At 34.7% G+C, this 20,454-nt stretch overlaps 1 protein-coding gene across 4 annotated transcripts in view; it reads left to right on the forward strand.

Annotated features, from left to right (window-relative positions):
• Nucleotides 1–6,904, forward strand: part of LOC122047630 (serine/threonine-protein kinase ATR-like) — a 42,623-nt gene extending 35,719 nt beyond the window's left edge. For all 4 annotated transcript variants that reach the window (XM_042609029.1, XM_042609026.1, XM_042609027.1 and 1 more), the window contains 5 exons: nucleotides 82–3,358; nucleotides 3,436–4,005; nucleotides 5,197–5,814; nucleotides 5,893–6,087; nucleotides 6,447–6,904. In XM_042609029.1, the coding sequence (XP_042464963.1) occupies nucleotides 82–3,358; nucleotides 3,436–4,005; nucleotides 5,197–5,814; nucleotides 5,893–6,087; nucleotides 6,447–6,614 (4,828 nt within the window). In that variant the 3' untranslated portion in view covers nucleotides 6,615–6,904. The remainder of the gene's footprint in view (nucleotides 1–81; nucleotides 3,359–3,435; nucleotides 4,006–5,196; nucleotides 5,815–5,892; nucleotides 6,088–6,446) is intronic.
• Nucleotides 6,905–20,454: the final 13,550 nt, after the last annotated feature.

Raw genomic sequence — 20,454 nt, forward strand, 5'->3', positions numbered from 1 at the left:
CATATAGTAGTTGTTAGATAATTGTTTTATCATTCCAAACTGTTCCTGTTATTCTATTCTGAATCTTTTGTTGTGTTTCAGGACCTCTAGAATTCCTGTGATGGTTGAAGAAGTAGCCAAAATATTGACTAGTTCTGATGACCTTCCAAGCTTTCTAAAGAATCATTTTGTTGGCCTTTTAAATAGCATCGACCGTAAAATGCTTCACTCTGAAGATCTCTGGTTGCAGAAACAAGCCTTGAAGCGCATTGAAAAGTTGATTGAGATGATGGGTCCTTACCTCAGTACACATGTTCCCAAAATTATGGTCCTTTTGATCTATGTTATTGATAAAGAAGCACTTCAAGCTGAAGGACTCTCAGTCTTACATTTTTTTATCAAGCAGCTGGCTAAACTGTCACCATCTAGCACCAAACATGTAATCTCACAGGTTGTAGCTTCATTTATTCCATGTTTGGAGAAATGCAAAGAAAATCCTTCTGTTCATTTAGATAAAATTGGGCATATCCTTGAAGATCTTGTTGTTGAGAATCGGCTTGTACTCAAGCAACAGATTAGAGAGCTTCCTCTGTTGCCTAGTCTTCCAGCATTGTCTGAAGTGAACAAAGTCATACAGGAGGCAAGGGGATCAACATCTCTGCACGATCAGTTGAAAGATGCTGTTGATGGTCTTAATAATGAAAGTCTAAATGTAAGATATATGATGGCATGTGAGTTAAGCAAACTGTTGAATTTGAGAAGAGAGGAAGTTACTGCTCTTATTGCTGATGATTCTATTGTGGATTTGGATGTTACAAGCTCCTTAATTTCCTCACTACTTAGAGGTTGTGCAGAGGAGTCAAGGACTGCAGTTGGCCAACGGTTGAAATTAGCCTGTGGAGATTGTTTGGGCGCACTTGGTGCAATAGACCCAGCTAAATTTAAGGGAATTTCTTCTGAGCGCTTTAAAATTGAATGCTCTGATGATGACTTAATTTTTGAATTGATTCACAAACATCTTGCCAGGGCATTCAGAGCTGCTTCTGATACAATTGTCCAGGATTCGGCTGCATTGGCTATACAAGAGCTTCTGAAGCTAGCTGGTTGCCAAGCATCACTAAGTGAGAATCTTGCAAATGAAGCTCCTGTTTCACACGAGAAGGGACCTGTTGGCCTGCAGAATGAGATTAATACAAGGGGTCAAAGGTTGTGGGATCGATTTTCTAATTATGTCAAGGAAATTATTGCACCATGTTTGACTTCAAGGTTTCAACTTCCTGTTGCAAGTGATTCAACATTTGCTGGTCCTGTTTATCGCCCTTCAATGTCATTCCGGAGATGGATATTCTTTTGGATAAGGAAGCTTACTACTCAGACAACTGGTCCACGATCCAGTATTTTCAGTGCATGCCGTGGAATAGTACGACATGATATGCCGACAGCTGCTTATTTGCTACCGTATTTAGTCCTTAATGTTGTTTGTCATGGCACACTTGAAGCAAGGCATAGCATAACTGAGGAAATCTTATCTGTTCTTAATGCTGCAGCTTTAGGGCACAGTGGAACTACAGTGCATGGAATTGCTGGTGGACAGAGTGAAGTATGCATACAGGCTGTTTTCACTCTTCTTGATAATCTAGGTCAATGGGTTGATGATCTTAAACAAGAAACTGCTCTCTCTCAGACTTCTAATTCTTCAGCCCCAAGGAAAGTGCTCGGGCTTAAAGTTGAGAGTGAAGCTATGGTCAATGTATCTGGGCTACTAGCGTCCATTCCAAAAGTTACTCTTGCTAAGGCCTCCTTCACATGCCAGGCTCATGCTCGTGCACTGATGTATTTTGAATCACATGTCCGAGAGAAGTCCGGTTCATTCAATCCAGCTGCTGTGAGAATCAGATTTAATAAGTCTGAGGAGTCAAGTTCCACTGATTCAGATTATCTCTTTGGGGATGAAGACATATCATTTTTGATGGAGATCTATAGTGGTTTAGATGAGCCTGATGGCCTCTCTGGTTTGGCTAACTTGAGAAAAACATCAAAACTGCAAGATCAACTTCTAATAAATGAGAAAGCAGGAAATTGGGCAGAAGTACTGACGTTATGTGAACAGGCCTTGCAGATGGAGCCTTCGTCGGTTCAAAGGCATTCAGATTTTCTCAATTGCTTGCTTAACATGTGCCACCTTCAAGCCATGGTTACACATGTAGATGGTTTAATCTCTAGAATACCACAACATAACAAGACATGGTGTATGCAAGGTGCGCAGGCAGCATGGAGATTAGGTAGATGGGATCTGATGGATGAGTACCTGTCTTCTGCTGAAAAAGATGTAGCCAGCAATATCTCTGAGAGCATTGCTTCATTTGATTTGGGTCTTGCCAAGATTATCCAGGCCATGATGAAGAAAGATCAGTTCATGGTTGCTGAGAGAATTGCACAATCAAAACAGTCATTACTTGTTCCCTTGGCAGCCGCTGGTATGGATTCTTATGTCCGTGCATATCCATACATAGTGAAACTTCACATGCTTTGTGAGTTGGAAGATTATAGTTCTCTTCTTGGGCAAGGTTCATTTCTTGAAACATCCTTCACTTTGGATGATCCAAAATTTATAAAAATGACAAAGGATTGGGAAAATCGTTTAAGGTTCACACAACCATCTCTTTGGGCTAGAGAGCCATTGTTAGCTCTTCGCAGGTTAGTTTTCAGTGCGAATAATTTGAGTGCTCAAGTGGGGAACTGCTGGCTTCAGTATGCAAAGCTTTGTCGTTCTGCTGGTCACTACGAGACTGCCCACCAGGCCATATTGGAGGCATATGCTTCTGGTGCTCCAAATGTCCACATTGAGAACGCTAAACTTCTTTGGTCTACTAGAAAATCTGATCATGCCATAGCTGAGCTGCAGGCTTTTATCCCAGATCCAGATACTCCAGCCGATATACAAGCACCAAAGGAGGATCGAGATTTGGCTAAAATCATTCTCCTCTACACAAGATGGATCCACTATACAGGTCAAAAGCAGAAAGAGGAGATTATGAAAAATTATTCTAGAGTAAGGGACCTGCAACCCAAGTGGGAGAAGGGATACTTTTTCATGGCAAAATATTGTGATGATCTTCTTGTTGATGCCAGGAAACGTCAAGAAGATAATCTTGCTTCCCGCACTGCGGGCAGCTCTTTGAATCCATCTACTGAAGAGAAGCCATGGTGGTTGTATCTACCTGATGTGTTGCTGTTTTATGCAAAAGGACTTCACAAAGGGCACAAGAACCTGTTCCAAGCTCTTCCAAGATTGCTTACACTCTGGTTTGAATTTGGTAGCATATATCACCGAGAGGGTTCCTCAACCAATAAGACTATGAGAACTGTTTTCACAAGGGTACACGCATTTTCTGGTCCATACTTAGTACATCACTACATTATACTTTGTAATAATTTATCTGTCTTTTCTTTCAGATCTCAAGTATTATGCGGGGTTGTCTGAAGGATTTGCCAACATATCAATGGCTAACTGTACTATCTCAACTGGTTTCTCGCATCTGCCACCAAAATGAAGAAATAGTTCGAATTGTTAAGCACATAATTACATCAGTTCTACAAGAATACCCACAGCAAGTTCTTTGGATGATGGCTGCCGTTTCTAAGTCAGCAGTTGCTGCTAGGCGCGAAGCTGCTGCTGAGATCATACAAGCTGCAAGAAGAGGGTCTCGAACTACAAGTGAAAACAGTGGCTTGTTTATTCAATTTGCTAGCCTGATTGATCACCTCATTAAGCTGTGCTTTCATCCTGGACAGCCAAAGTCAAAGACAATTAATATCTCAACTGAATTTAGTGCCTTGAAAAGAATGATGCCGCTAGGAATCATATTGCCAGTCCAGCAGGCTCTTACTGTCACTTTACCCACTTATGATACTAGTCTTTCAGATTCACCTAGTTATGATGTCTTTTCAACCTCTAATCAAGCTACGATATCTGGCATAGCAGACGAGGCTGAAATCCTTTCTTCGCTTCAACGACCAAAAAAGGTATGGGTATTTTTCTGGTTTGCCCATGCACTACTGGAAATAAAAGCAAGTTGTGCAGCAGTCAGTTTGATCTGGATGAACAATGACAACCTCAAAATTAAGTTGATGAATCCGTCCATTCACATTTCTCTTGCATAATTCATGCTGAGCACTAAGATTACTAACATGGATTTATCAATTGAGCACTGCTTTTTTGCATGTTTCTGCGAGGAAAATTCAAATTAGAAGTACTTTATTTTGTCCCATTACCATCTCAAACTAAGACAAAATATCATGTAGATGATGCAGGCTCTTCTTTCCTTGACATCGCTATTTCCCTCCATATCACTAGACAATATATCAAAAATATAATCCTCAATGAAGCAACTTATCTCCATACGAAATGCATCTATTATACCCTTTGCTTTGTGGAGAACTAGGTAATCTATGCACTCATTCCACTCTGACCTGACCTTTAACAGAATATCCTTGGTTGAATGCCTCAGAATTCTTGGCGATAATTTAATGCAGATGCCATGAAACTCTTTTACTGAATCACCATATAGAAATTCAAAGAATTGAACCTGGAATCTAGCAAAATTGTCATCACAATCAAAGTCTACTCTTTGCAACATAGCCATAGATATGACATTATAAGGTTGTGCTTTATTGTGCATTCCTTTGTCACAATGGGGGCAGCAGAATCTACTCTGGATAAAGATCGGATGTGCAGATTTGTCTCTCATAGGTATTGTCTATAAATAACTTGGAAGGACTATCTTCTCCACCATGGGAGTTTGAAGATCCATGTAGACATGACATGTAACCAACAAAAAAGACGATGCTTTAAAAGGGGAACCCGATGCATGAAGCTCTCGTTAATGTCGGGTCTCGGGGAAGGATCTATTGTACACAACCTTATCTTGCTTTGCAAGAGGTCGTTTCCGAGGAGAAAATAGGATGCTTTATATTAGAAAAACTTCTATCAAAATAGGTTTGTGTTTCTACAATCAAATTTAAGGGGAATGTTTATCATTGAAATGAGGCAATATCTTTCTCAGTGTAAAGGTAATTGAAAACAAAAGGTTGGTATTGTAGCTAATTCTTTTATCTAATCGTTATGTGAAAAACACTGGAAAATGCTACTCATCTCATAATATGTCACATTCCAAGTTAGTCAATATTTGCTATAACAGTATTTTGCAATTGCAGGTTGTCTTTCATGGAAGTGATGGTGTTCAACGTCCATTCCTCTGCAAACCAAAGGATGACTTGCGGAAAGATGCGCGGATGATGGAATTCACCTCGATGATTAATCGTCTCTTATCCAAATTCCCTGAGAGTCGCAGAAGAAAGTTATATATCCGTACCTTTGCTGTGATCCCTCTTACTGAGGATTGTGGGATGGTGGAGTGGGTTCCACATACTCGTGGGCTTCGGCACATTCTTCAGGACCTCTACATTTCCAGTGACAAATTTGATAGACAGAAGACAAATCCTAAAATCAAAAACATCTATGACCAGCGCAAGACATCTGAAGAGGAGATGTTGAAATCACAAATCCTCCCTATGTTCCCTCCTGTTTTCCACAAATGGTTCTTGACTACTTTCTCAGAGCCAGCTTCGTGGTTTCGAGCAAGGGTAGCTTATGCGCATACCTGTGCTGTTTGGTCCATGGTTGGGCACATTGTAGGCCTAGGGGATAGGCATGGTGAAAACATTCTGTTTGACTCGACTACCGGTGACTGTGTCCATGTTGATTTCAGTTGCTTGTTTGACAAAGGGTTACTGCTCGATAAGCCCGAGTTGGTACCTTTTAGGTTAACCCAGGTAAGGAACTAAGTGCATTTCTATATTTATTTTGAATATGTTTTTCTTCTTAAATACATATTTTGTGGTTGAGTGCAGAACATGATCGATGGCCTTGGTATAACGGGATACAAGGGTGTCTTTATAAAGGTCTGCGAAATTACCCTTTCAGTGCTGAGAACAAATAGAGAAACTTTGATGAGCGTTCTGGAAACATTCTTGCATGATCCCTTGGTGGAGTGGACAAAATCACACAAATCCAGCGGGGTGGAAGTTCAAAATCCACATGCACAGGTTGGTATACATATTTCTCTATGAATTCTTTACCATTGATTACATAGTCTGGTTTAGTGTATTGATTTCCTTTTCTTTAAAATCTTTGATTCTTCATCATTAAATTTAGATGAAACAGGTTTCGTCATTCAATTTAGATGAAACAACTAAAGTTATCTACATTTATTAACAATGAAACACGAATGAAATTGATCAAAAATGTCATGAATACTGAATGAGATAGGTGTTTTTGATTCATTGACATGTTAATATTGTGTTTCTTTGGACATAAATAGACAAGAAAAGAATGCAAAAGAAATAAAATTCATACTTTTTCCCCTCTTTCATTTAGACTCCTTTCAACATTTCATATATTTCAGAGGGCCATCAGCAACATCAAGGCACGCCTCCAAGGAATCGTGGTTGGTGTTGGAGCCGCACCTTCTTTACCATTGGCCGTAGAAGGACAAGCCCAGCGTCTCATCGAAGAAGCCATCTCTCTCAAAAATCTCGGCAAGATGTACATATGGTGGATGGCTTGGTTCTAAAATTGTTTTTTGGTTTGCTCCATCGTAGCAATGGCAAGTATAAATCTCCACAACTATTAAATCTTCTCTCATTTTGTACTTTATTTCTAGAGTTTTAGTGACGACCAACATAGATTTTTCACAGGCATTTTTGAGTATCACAAGTCCTGTGAACTTTTTCTTTTCTCCTTTTATTTTGAGTTTCAGATTAAGTGCTATAATCTCATCTCCTTGTGAATATTTTAATCTTTGTTGATTCAATCACTGGAGTCTATTGAATGGAACTGTTCTAGTACAACTTCATTGTTAAACGATTTCCTGTTAATAGTGTTTTTGGTACTCTTTTTCTTCTGAGGGAAAGAGCTTAAACTTGGAGAAAAAGTGAATTATTAGTAAGTTTGAATTCTTTCTTTTTAAAGATAATATTGTTTTGATTATGTATTTATAGATGGTTTAGGTAAATATCTAATGGGTTCCCATCGGAGAGATTATTTTTGGAGGGAAAATTATGTGTTTTTAGGATCTTCGTGCTCCTGATTAGAACTTGGAGGTCCAAATAGTTTGGACCTGAGTAGGTTGAAAAAAGAATATATGACTTGGGCTCCTTTGGCTTTTTAAACTTGATGGGTGGCATAGTTATGGAGAGCAATATAGTTAATTATGTCATCTTAGAAGTTGGTTGGCAATTTTCTATTTTGTTCTAGGGTTCTTCTTTTTCATGGGACATTTGTGGCGTGCAGGAAGAACTCAAGAGGAATTGATCGTAATTTGAAAGTTGTTCTTTCCATAACCCTCTTTTCTTAAGATTTGAAACTTGATTTTTTTCATGACCTAGTTGTGCTGCCGCTTGACCGGCTAACATATTACATTAATTGTGAGATATATAAATTAATATTTTATTCAAATAATTTTTAATATTATTTTTTATTCACTTAAAAATAATTATTATTTATGTTTCTATTTCGATAAATTAATTATATAAATCAATTTCCAACACGATTTGCTCCGTCCAATCAACCTGGCGCACTAATAGATCCAATGTGATCATGTTAATAGTGCGATAAGGAAATATGAACAAATAGAGATCTCACCGTTCTAATTAGGGGTGAGCGGTCAACCAGTCAAATCGATCAATTCGTTTATACCGATTCAAACCGAACGAAAACGTTGGATATAAGGTCAGATGTACGGTCTCGATATTACATTATCTGATTTAGTAGGGTCGGATATTTTTTTATCCCAATAACCGAACCAACTTGATCCGCGATCACCCTTACTTATAACAACTACTGTCGATAAGTTGTTACATGTTGTAGTAGCTACTGTCAATAAGTTGCTACACGTTGTAGCAACTACTGACGATTAGCTGTTACAATGTGTAATGAGTAATGTCTATTATCATTTTTAAATATTTTATTTTATTTTATTATTTTATATTTATATTTTATATTTCATTGGATATAGGGTTGGATATTCAAATAACTAATAATCCGTCGGATAGTTGATACATAATAACCGTCGAATATAGGGTCGGATATAGGTCCTGATATTATATTATCTGATCTAATAAGATCGGATAATTTTTTATCCTAATAACTGAATTAATCTCATTCGCGAGCAACCCTAGTTCTAATCTCTTTGTTTCTTTTGTAAAATTTTCATTTTAATCCTTTTCTCTTTTACTATTTTCTTTTTAAAAATCCTTTGCTTCTTTTGTAAAATTTTCATTTTAATCCCTATCTCTTTAACTATTTTCTTTTTAAAAATCCTCCTTCTCTCCTCCTCCTCCTCCTCCTCCTCCTCCTCATTATTATTATTATTATTATTATTATTATTATTATTATTATAGTCACAATTTCTTAATATTTTTTCATCCAGAGAACTAACACACTTGTTATCCTCTATTTAGTTTTGGGTTATAAAGGAAAAAAGAAATTGTATTGTTATAATATTTTGAGTTTAAATTTACTTAGAATTTTAAGATTACAGTTTGCATTTAAACCTTAAATAAAAATATATGAAGAAAATTAAATGAATATTTTTAATTACAGTTATATTTTTAATGAATATAATATAGACAGAAATGTGGAGAGTTGTGTAACAGTATTGATACAGTTTAATTTAAGAAAATAATAGTTTTGGAACAGATGATATTGAGTGATATTATTTTTTATTTTAATTAATATAGTAAATTTAATTGTTTGATTATAATTATCAAATTTATAGATAAGTAAAAGTTTGATTAAACTGGATAAATTTAAAATTTTAATTTGATTATTTTCAAATTTTATGTTTTTTAAAAAAAAGATTAATTATTTCATATAATTCAATTGGATTTAAATTTAAATTGAAATTGAAATTTTGATACTGATTTTTAAAAATCATTACCATATAAAACATCCACAGTGTCACGTTGATTTAAAAAAAAAATCAGCACAAAATAGTAAACTAAAGCAGTGTCAGTATTTACTATAATGCTAATTTTTTAAAAATTAACATTATACTTATTGAAAAATATAATAATTGTTATAGTTAATTTGGTTAAAAATTGAATTAATTAATATTTATTAATTGAGAAGTTCGGTTACTTTGATTAGTTTATATAAATATATAATAGTTAAAAGAAACTTTTGATTTATTCGATTAGTTAGATTTATTTGTAAGTTCGATCGAATTCCAAGGCAGAGAATAATTCCTCTTCATCCGCGCACGAAGAAGTGTAAAAGCGAGTACTTTAGTCAGCAATTTGACTATTAATGGCACAACATCAATACTAACATGGCTTGCATGCGAAATTATAAGTGATTGATTGTTGTCCTGGATAATGACAAGTTTTCAACCTTTATCTTAATAACCGTCTTTGCAAGTTCTCTTAGAGTGCTAGGTAGGATTGTAAGTGAATCAAATGTTTGTAAACTTGTGTTTGGTTTGATAAGAATCTGTTTATATTCATTCAATATATATAAAATTAATTAAATAAACAAACTTGAATAGCTCGTTAAACTAAACAAATAAATTTGAACATATATGTATTCAGCTCGTTAACGTTCGTGAACAACGTTCATGAACAATGTTCGTGACAACATTTGTAAATAATGTTCGTGAATCATATTAATTAATCTTTTTAATATGCTAAATAAACAATAAAATAAAATAAATAAATAAATTTAAATTATCAAGCTCAATAATCAATCAAACAACTAAAAGTTTCAAATAATCAAACAAGCTTGAATTGAGAGCTTGATAACATCTAAACGAACCAAGCTCAAGTCAAGCTTGAACCAAACTTAAGTCAAGTTTGAATTGAGAGCCTGATAACATCTAAACGCATCAAGCCCAAGTCAAGTTTCAAACAAGCTCAAGCTCATAAAAAATAAACTAAGTCAAACTTGAACACTCATTTCAAAAACTTAGTTCATTTTAAACTCGGCTCGACTCGACTTAGTTACCTTATTAAACAAGCTTGAATACTCCAAATCTTAACTCGGCTCAGCTTGTTTGCAGCCCTAGTGCCCGGGCAATTCACAAGTTTTGACAAGAAATATTCATAACATCCATACGAATGTGAGGTATCAAGAACAGAGGTCTATGGATGTCACTAGCATTCATAATGGCTGCGGCTGACTCCAAAATACTCGTCCGGATTTCAGAATCCTCAGATACGTACTACCAAAGCACGATTGAGTTTGTCTACGAACCTTCTTTCCTTAGAATTGTAATCTCCCTATATGTCACTAATAATATATCAAAAATATAATCCTCAATCAAGCAATTTATCTCCATGAAAAATACATCTATCTATGATGCCCTTTACTTGGTGGAGAACTAGATAATCTATGCACTCATTCCATTTTAACATGGTCTTTAATAGAATATCCTTGATTGAATGTCTTAAAATTCTTAGACAACAATTTGATGAAGACACCATGAAACTCTTTTACACAGCACTCATTCTATTATAAGGTTGTGCTATAATGATATATTATGCATTTCTTTATTACAATGGGAGAAGTAAAATTCACTCTAAAAGATTGAATATGCATATTTTCTCTCATAGTTATTGCCTAGAAACAACTTGCAAAGACTTAATTATCCTGCTGAATTCAAAGATCCATGTTTAGCAGTAATTAATGCTTCTTCATTCGGAGACCTGTATTTCGACCCACTGATCTACATTAAACAATCAATAAAAAGTCTCATATGCAATAAAGAAAGTATTGAACTAGTTAACATAGGATAATCAGTTCAGTCCTATGAAAATTTTCTATTTGCACACGTTACCAAATGAATGACACACGTTGCTGAGAAAGTGGGCAAGTAGTGTTCACTCTTCTCCCTATAAAGCATCCAAGCAAATCAAAAAAGGGATGCGATTCATTCCCATAAGCAAGGAATTTGGTTTATGGAATCATCAAGAAGTGTTCGTCATCATAACCTTCTCACAGACGGCAAGAGGTGACTTTCTCCATCCAGCATTTTTCTCCTCTCTGAATTTCGCCACAACGAGGTATGATTTACCATCAAGATGACCTAGAAGTTCAGCATCCTACGATTGTGCACTCCATTTAGAAGAAAAATCTCTATAAATATGTTGTAGTTAGGGATCAAACAACGGATACTTTGGTGACAATTTAACGTCTTTCTATCGCACTATAGCTTATACAATAAGATGACACACATAAAAAGCATAATAACCCCAACTAGCCTCATTGACTTGCCCTAGGGTGATCGGCTCGGCCCATAGAAAAAAATGATAAACCCAGCTAGCTTCATTGACTAGCCCTGGGGGTAACCGACCCAACCCCACGGAAGTTTTTCACTGACCACTAAGGTAAATAGAGAAGTGTGTGCGACGGATAGCTCAGAAGCCCAGCATCCTTTGGTTGCACGCCCCATTTGGAGGAAAAATTCCTATAAATATGTCATAGCTAGGGATTGAGCTGTGGATACCTGGATGACAATCTAGATATCTTACCACGGCACCATAACTCCGAGGACAAGATGACACATGATGCGGTGATAAAGAGGGACCCACCAAGTGCGGGTCAGTGCGGAGATAACAACCAATGTGGAAATCAAAGTCAAGGCAATCAACACCAGAGTACCAACGAACTGACCAAAGGTGGTCGAGCGGAGGTTTATTGTAGTTGTCAATCAGGCATAAAGTGTTCGATCGACAAGTGTCTTGTCCAAGTGGAACGCCCAGACAGCCAAGAGCACTACGGCCAGAACATCATATGCTCATAATAAAGTGGAGGAACACTAAGGTGACCAAAGCGCTGGTCCGATCAAGTGGAAACAATCAATCGAGCCAAGGGATTATGGACAAGATCGGCTAATGTCGACAGGGCGGGGATCCCCGGTCGAACGACTCCCTTGCTCTGCCAAACAATGAGACCCCTCTCATATCTCTTTACATCTCTTTGGGAGATAATACCGCTAATAATGAGGCTTGGTTAACAGGCAAATCGTATGACGAAAGTTTTTATTATCGCCATAGAGATTTGCATGTCATGTTAAGGTATAGTGTCATAAACACTTTCCATATGTCGTTTCATAGAACGGTTAGGGAAGCGTGTCCGCGCCTTGAGACGAGTGCATGTCACCCACTGGGGCGCTATATAAAAGGGGGTCTATGCATCGGCGGAGGTACGCGTTATTCACTATTCATGCTTGCGCTTACTATTGTTCCGCTTCCTTCTATTTTTTCGGTGACTGACTTGAGTGTCGGAGGGTCAACACCGGAGAGCCCTTCCTTGGCTCGGCACTGACATTTCTTATGTTGCAAAGCAGAGCGAGGTCTACAAGCAATCAACTTGGAACCCACATCCCTAGCCAGCCATCTTCACGATTTTCAGACAGGATTAATGGTGAATCGCCCGACCCTCTTTTTTAATAAGAGGGGATCGAGGTGAATCTGAACAAGGTGAAGGTACTACAGGACATGCTCCTACCCCACAATTTGAAGGAGGCCCAGCGGCTGACCGAACGGATCACCGTATTATCGAGATTCATCTCCAGATCATCCTATCAGAGTCACCCGCTCTTCAAGATACGGTGGCGAGAATCAAAGTTACAGTGGGATGCGGAGTATGACAAGGCGCTGGAGGAGCTCAAGGAGTACCTTACCTCCTTACCTATATTGGCAAAATCCAACGCCGACGAACCGCTCTGGATTTATTTGTCATCCACAGAGCATACGGTTGGTTCAACATTGGTGCGACAGAACGGTCCTAAGCAGCAACCTATATATTTTCTAAGTCATATATTAAAATATACAGAATCCCGCTACACAGTCTTGAAAAATTGGCATATGCGCTAGTACTCGCCGCTCAGAGACTTCGTCTATATTTCTATCACATCCTATCATGGTGATGACCAACAACGCACTAGAAAGAGTCATCCTTAACCTAGAAGCATCCGAACAATTAATCAAATGGGCCACCGAGCTGAGCGAGTTTGGCATATAGTATCAACCGCGAACAGAGATTAAAGCACATGCCTTGACTGATTTTGTTATCGAGGTCCAGAACGCCGAGTCGGACGCGACTTGGAAGATCTACATAGATGATGTTGGATCGCGGCGGCCGGCTAGAAAGGGGGAGGGGGGTTGAATAGCCTGAAAATACAAAAACAAAAACCAACCTTCTCGAACTCTCAACAAAACACTTGCATAAATAAATTAAACAAATAAACTAAAAGTAAGAGATAAAAGAGATTTACTTGGTTACAACCAGGGAGGTTGTTAATCCAAGGAAGATGAAGCGCACTAGAATATCTCCTTTAGGCGGAGAAGCCTCTTACAACGTTTAAGCACAGAAAACAGAAGCTCAACTTTAAACTTAAAGTACACAAACGTTGGAATTACAATTCTTGAGTTCGTTCTAATTGTTGAAAAAGCTTCTGGACCAAGGCTATATTTATAGCCTTGGTCGGGGCGCCTTGGGGGGATAAATTTTATCCCCTAACGTTCAAATCGAGTCAAAATTTGATCCTGTGAAAAAGTCAACTCCGGGCGCCCTGGAGGGAAAAGTCAACCCCGTTGACTTTTCCCCGCCCGGGTCTTCTGCTCCGGCTCTATTCACCTCAGATCGAGTGTTCCACTCGTTTGGGTGATCTCTGCCATTCGGAATAGGCCTCACCCGAACCCAACTTCCGGTCTTCTCGAGCAGGCTTCCGTTCCGGCTTCTCATCTCTCGGAATCGCCGCGTGTTTCCTTCTCGTCTGCCAGCATACTCATCAGCAGTCTTCGTCCCTCAGTCGCACTCCGTGTCGACCTTTTCGCTAACTGCGTCTCTTGCTCTCCGAGCAGTCTTCCGCTCCGACTTCTCGTCCCTCGGAACAACCGCACGCTTCCTTCTCATCCGTCGGTGTACTTTTCCGCAGCGTCTCGTCCCTTGAACGCACCGCGTGCCGTCATTCTCACTAGCTGCGTCTTCCGCTCGACTACCTGTGCTCCTAAACTCCTGTACACTTAGACATAAGGTTAGAAACATACAGGACCTAACTTAACTTGTTGATCACACCAAAACAATCTTGGGGTTCCAACAAATGACTCATCCACGCAGCAAGCAAGCGACATCGGTATCCTCTTGATATTGCCTAGGGAGGACAGGATATAATTGTCCATACGGCTAGATTATCAAGCTTCAAATAATGAAGCAGAATATAAATCCCTGATAGTCGACTTACAAGCAGCTTGGCATGTAGGAGCCACAAGAGTTCTCATCCACTCGGATTCTCAACTGGCGACGCAATAGCTATTAGTAAATAACGTCTGACTCAAGCTATACGTCAAAGCTTTCGAAAAGTTGAAGACCAGTTTTCAAAAAGTGATTATCCAGAAGATCCCCCGATCAATTAGTTTTTAATTTTTCATTTAAAAATAATTGTTTATTTATGTTTATATTTTGTTCAATTAGTTATTTAAATTAATTTCCAACGCAATTTACTCCGTCCAACCAACTGGCTCACTATTATCTGAGTTTAGAGTGTTATTTGGCTAGACTCGTGGAAGAGATGTCAATGAAGAAATGATATGAGAAGGGAATACGAACAAGTAGACTTCACAAACTGTGGGAAACGGTTTGTGTTTCCTTCTGCCCTTTTGCTTCAATTTGATAGAAATCTGTATTATAAGACGTTATTTGTAATATTTTATAGATATTTATTAATTGAATAAATTGTAAACTATATGAATTAAATTTATTTTTTTAAAAATAAAATAGTAAAACCATTATTAATATTTATTTTATAATAAATATTTTGTCATTTTTATAAAAATTATCACATTTAATTATATTCCTTATAGTTATTCAATAACACTTTTAATTTTTGAAAAATATATTTTTTGTGGTGTAAAAATTATTTCAAATGCACTAATATGTATTTTATAAGTGATATAGGAAATAAAATTGATGTAATACATGTAAAATAAATTTTTATTACAACATTTTTTTTCTCATTGAGAAATATATATATAGTAAAAGTTGAGAGGTGAAATAATTAACTAAAAAATATTATAATTTAACTTCTTTATTATTAAGTATTTAGTTAAATTTTCAATAAAATAAATATTCTGAGTTAGAGAATGAAGTAAAATGGCAAAAAAATCAAAGTGTGTGAAGAAAATACTTGGCTTGTAAAATTATGAAGTATTACTTACTTAATATTCTAAATAATTATATTTATAATGTTTAAATTTTATATTTTATTTCTATAAAATGTAGCTAAACATTTAGATACATTTTTAATATATATATATATATATATCTTATTTTGTTTTTAAATTTATGAAGCTTTTTTTGCAGCTAATTCGAAATTATAAAAGTAGTAGTAGTAGTAGTTAAGGTGAAATTGTTATTGCAAAGATAAGTTGGTGGACTTGCGTAAACCTTTTTTTTTTTTAAAAAATAACTTATAATGTAGTTAAATTGTCACTACAAAAAAAATACTCATATAGAAGCGGTTTATTAGGAGCGATTGTAACACCGCACTTGGAAATCCAACAACATAATCAATTTGAACTAAACCATTTCTATTGTCTTACCTTTTCAGAACGGTTTTGCAACCACTCTTGTTGAATAGCTTTTAGCACTAATTTGATTAAACTGCCGCTATAAACCACTCTTAATGATATAACTTTTAGAAGCAATCTTGAAACTACTGATATTGGGTATCTTTAACAATGGTTCTATGTCAAACACTGCTACTAACAGTTTCTATTGCTCTAACTTCTAAGAACAATTATCAAACTATTCCTACTAAATACTTTTAACATCATTTTGTGTAAAGTGCCATTATAAAAGGCTTCTATTGCTCTATTGTTTTAGAATTAATTTTCAAAATGCTCCTATTATATAGTTTTAGCATCAATTTGAATAAACCATCGCTGTAAACCGCTCTTAATGATATAAATATTAGAAATAATCTTGAAACTACTGATATTGGGTAATTTTAGTAATGGTTCTATGTCAAATGTTGCTACTAATCATTTTTATTGCTCTAACTTCTAAGAACAATTATCAAAGCATTTATACTAAATATTTTTAATATCGTTTTGTGTAAAATGTTGCTATAAACCGCTATCAAATCATTCAAACTTTGGTCGGTAATATTTAATTTATTTTTATAATCAAAGTTAAATTTAACAGGTAATATATAATTTTTTACTAACCAAATTTATTTTTCGGTAATATTTAATTTATTATTTATCAAAATTAGATTTGAACTGTAATATTTAATTTTTTTACTAGTGTAAGTTAGGTTTCACTAATAAATTAAAATATTTATTGGTTATACTTATTATTAACTTTTTATAATTTTTTAAAAAATTTGGACATAGCATTTTTATGTTTAATTTTTTAAATAAAAATATATTTAATATTAAAATAGATTATTTCTCTTTAAATTTTATTTCTTTCACAATTTCTATCTTTTGTTATCAATTTTTATACTAATTGTTTTCATATTCTCATTTATCCACTAATTATTATAAATATTTTTTTATCTAGATGCTAAAAAAGAATTAATTACTAATTAAATATTTTTGACCAGATAAATTTAATTAATAACTTATCCAAATTAAAATTGATCAATATTATTTTTAAAAAATAACAATTAAAGTATATCAATCCGACGAACCAACTTAACGGACCCAACTTAAATTGATAGCTCTATCCCGAGGAAATGGTGCAATGGATCACAAGACATTGAAATTATCTACATAGCAACAGTTTTGTGTCAAATATTGCTACTCACCGTTTTTATTGCTTAACTTCTAGGAATAATTTTCAAATCGCTAACAACATTTTATATAAAGTGCTGCTATAAACCATTCTCTGTTCTAATGGATAAGAATTAGTGCGGCAATAAACCACTTATATTCTCTCCTCTAATGGGTAATACCCCTAGGGCATAATACAGATGGTGGACGCATGACATCTCTAGTGTAATGGTCATGAGTCAATTACCAGGAACTGATGACCTGTGGTCACCCACCATACGTTTAACACTTGTGTATCTACATTTACCTTCTTTCATATCCATGGGGTCGACACGAGGGACTCGCTAAGGTAGCGGATCTATTTGTTTTCTAATGGAGAATTGATTTGTAAACTATACCTGTTTCAAACGGCACTCGTCTAAATTATAGTAGTACATAAATAAATAATATAAAAAAACTTGTAAAAAATTAAAAAAAATAAAAACGTGTAATTTTTTTAAAAAAAATAGAAAAGTGTGTAAAAAATTAAAAATAAAAATCGTGTAAATAATAAAAAAGGAAACATATTTTAAAATATAAAAGGGAAAACGTGTAAAAATTTAAAATAGGAAAAATGTGTAAAAAAAAAAAAGAATAGCGTGTAAAAAATTAAAAAAGGAAAACCATGTAAATAATAAAAAAGGGAATACGTGTAAAAAATATTTAAAAAATAGAAAAAGAAAAAAATCAATGATTGACTACATCGTATTATTGTCATTTATTCAGTATTATTGATAATGGAAGATTTGTAGAGCATATTTTGCTTAATTGGAAAGGGGATTACCGCCATGTGAAAGCTAATCGTGACAGTCGAATATCTAAATTTCTCACATCATCTAACACCTTTAGTTGTTCCACGCTGGCAATCTGAGTGACGACCCATTCAATAAAATCATGTGAAAACTCTACCCATCTAGCATCCATCGTTGCTGCTATTTTTTTCCCCGTCGAATAGCTTCGATCTCTTGTGATGAGTTTGACGACAGTGGGGGCGATGACGACTAAGAGTGGCCATAGCAAGGCCAAGGGGACGAAAGTTGTTTCTTGGTTGCAGAAGGTTGGCCTCCAGTTCCCGATGGGGTGCATCACTCACTACCTTGGGGTCGATCGATACTCTTAGCGCGTTGGTTTCGGTGCACCGATCTCTCTCTATAGTCCTCGAATACATAGATGCTGACATAAGCTTCGTTGTTTTGTTCTTTCACTAGGGATCCCCTTCTCTAACTAAATTTATATTTCTTTATTGTTCAAGGTGTTAGAGTTTACCAAAAATGACGCGTCATCCCAAAACACATTCAATTGCTCATGAAAAACAATGAGGAGTTTGGCAGGCTCTTAGCGTGTGTGACGATTTCCAATGATGGGTCGTGCCCAACATCCATCGGGCTTTACTGCCCAAGAAGCAAGGCGGAGGGAAGAGTAAACCAGAGATCATATCACCCTCACAAGAATTCTAGGCTTTTTTTTTGTTCATCTTCATGTTTTGATTGTAAAAGAATCTTTAGACTTGTAATTAAAAACATCTTTTAATTGTAGTATTCGCAAGTATCTAATCTCAAATCATATTGATTTATTCATCATCAGGCACGATTAACATGATTACTTCGATTTACATAATTGATCAGGTAGCTTAATCCATAAAATTATTTAGATTACTTTTAATCAATCAATAGGTTGTACTTTTAAGCATAGTTTAAAACAAATCTAAAATTTCTAACATCAATTTTGAAATTACTCTTATTTTCATGACATGTAAGAGCACGGGTTAAAGAGTGGTTTTTTAGTGATCTTAAAGCATTTAATAATGCTCCTTTATCCATGACATTTAGAAGTGGTTTGAAATCACTCATATATTGTGAAAACTGTTATTAAACCTTATGAGTTCTAGAGCAATTTGAATTGCTCCTATATTTCTAGCTTTAATAACGTTTTGAAGTGCTCCTATACCCATGACATTTAGAAGTGGTTTGAACCGCTCCTAAATTTCTAGCATCAATAGTGTTTGGAAATCGCTCTTATATTCATGGCGTGTAGGAGCAGTTTAAAATTGTTCTTACACCTAAAAGGTTGTAGAGCGGTTTAAACCGCTCCTGGATTTATACCTATAGAAGCGGTTTGAAACCGTTGTTATATGCACAACGTGTAAGATTGGTTTCAAATCGTACCTACATAGAATAATAGGAGCGGTTTTTCACCTTTTACCAACGGTTACAAAAACCGCTACTATAGGATATAGGGACGGCAACAAGAAGAGCGGTTTTACAACAGTTGGTAAAAGTGTAGGAGCGCTTGAAAATCGCTTTTAAAAGTAAAAAAAATTGCTCTTATATGAGTGTTTTTTTTTTTTTAGTGTGTAGACCAGTTTGATAGACGAACTATTATATGCTATATATAAAAAAACATGACTGCTTGAAAATTTGATGAAATCCAAGAAGGTTTTAAGAATTTGGCAACAAAACAAACTGTTATAAAATTTTACCATAGTAATTGAAATATTGGGACTATTTAGCTATATCCTTTGCATCATCAAAGTACAAGAATGATTATGTTGACACTCTTGATAATGTGTTTTCAACTATTTTATCCCTAAAGTATTTCATCTAATTACTATACTTTGTAATTAAGTCAAAAACTTAGACAACTTTTGTTTATTGTTATTTTATTTAATTATCAATAAAAAAAAGTTTATATATTATTTAATTACATGTTTATGTATGCGGATGATATGTATTACTTGTTTTTTGTTGTATTTATTTTTAAGTAATTTATTACTCTATATATTGATTTTTATTAAATTTTTCAAAAAATTATCTATTATTATTTTATAAAATAATTAATAAATTAATAAAAAATATTTTATTATTTTAAAATTTTAGTAGGTAAATATATTTTGACCTATACTTTATTAAAATTATTGATCAAATATATATTTACAGTTTTTTTAAAAAAAAATATGGCCATTTGTTTTTAAAAAAAATTATCAATGCAATATATATTTGACCATTATATTTTAAAAAGTTTATTAACAATATCAGCTAGAATTATATTTTAAAAAGTTTATTAAACAATATATATTTCGTTAGTAATTTTTTTAAAAAAATATCAGTAAAATAATGATCGGTGAATTATATTTACTATAATTGGATTACCAATAAATTATTTTGTACTATAATTCTTGAAAAATATATTTTTTACATGAAAACGTCACTCGTCTGGATTTATAACTAATATAGGAAATAAAATTGCATTTGAGATGCAATATAAGTAAAAATTGAAAGGAGAAATATTTCACTATTATTAATTATTTGATTAATTTTTCAATAAAATAAATATTCTTAAAAAGTGATTTTTTTTTAAAGTTTGGAAAGAAAATGTTTGCCGTATAATATTACCCGGTATTATTACTTAATATTTTAAATAATCATATTTATAATTGGGTCAAATAGAATCACTAGGATATTTATATTGCCTCGGGTAGTTATTGCTTAAAAACAGATTGCAAATACTATATAAAAGTCAGTCTAATTGAATTAACTTATTGACCCAATTGAAATAAAAAATTGTTAATTTAAAATTTTGATTTTTTTTTTTAAAATA

This window comes from Zingiber officinale, chromosome 2B (genome assembly GCF_018446385.1).
Source record: "Zingiber officinale cultivar Zhangliang chromosome 2B, Zo_v1.1, whole genome shotgun sequence".
Taxonomy (NCBI): Eukaryota; Viridiplantae; Streptophyta; class Magnoliopsida; order Zingiberales; family Zingiberaceae; genus Zingiber; species Zingiber officinale.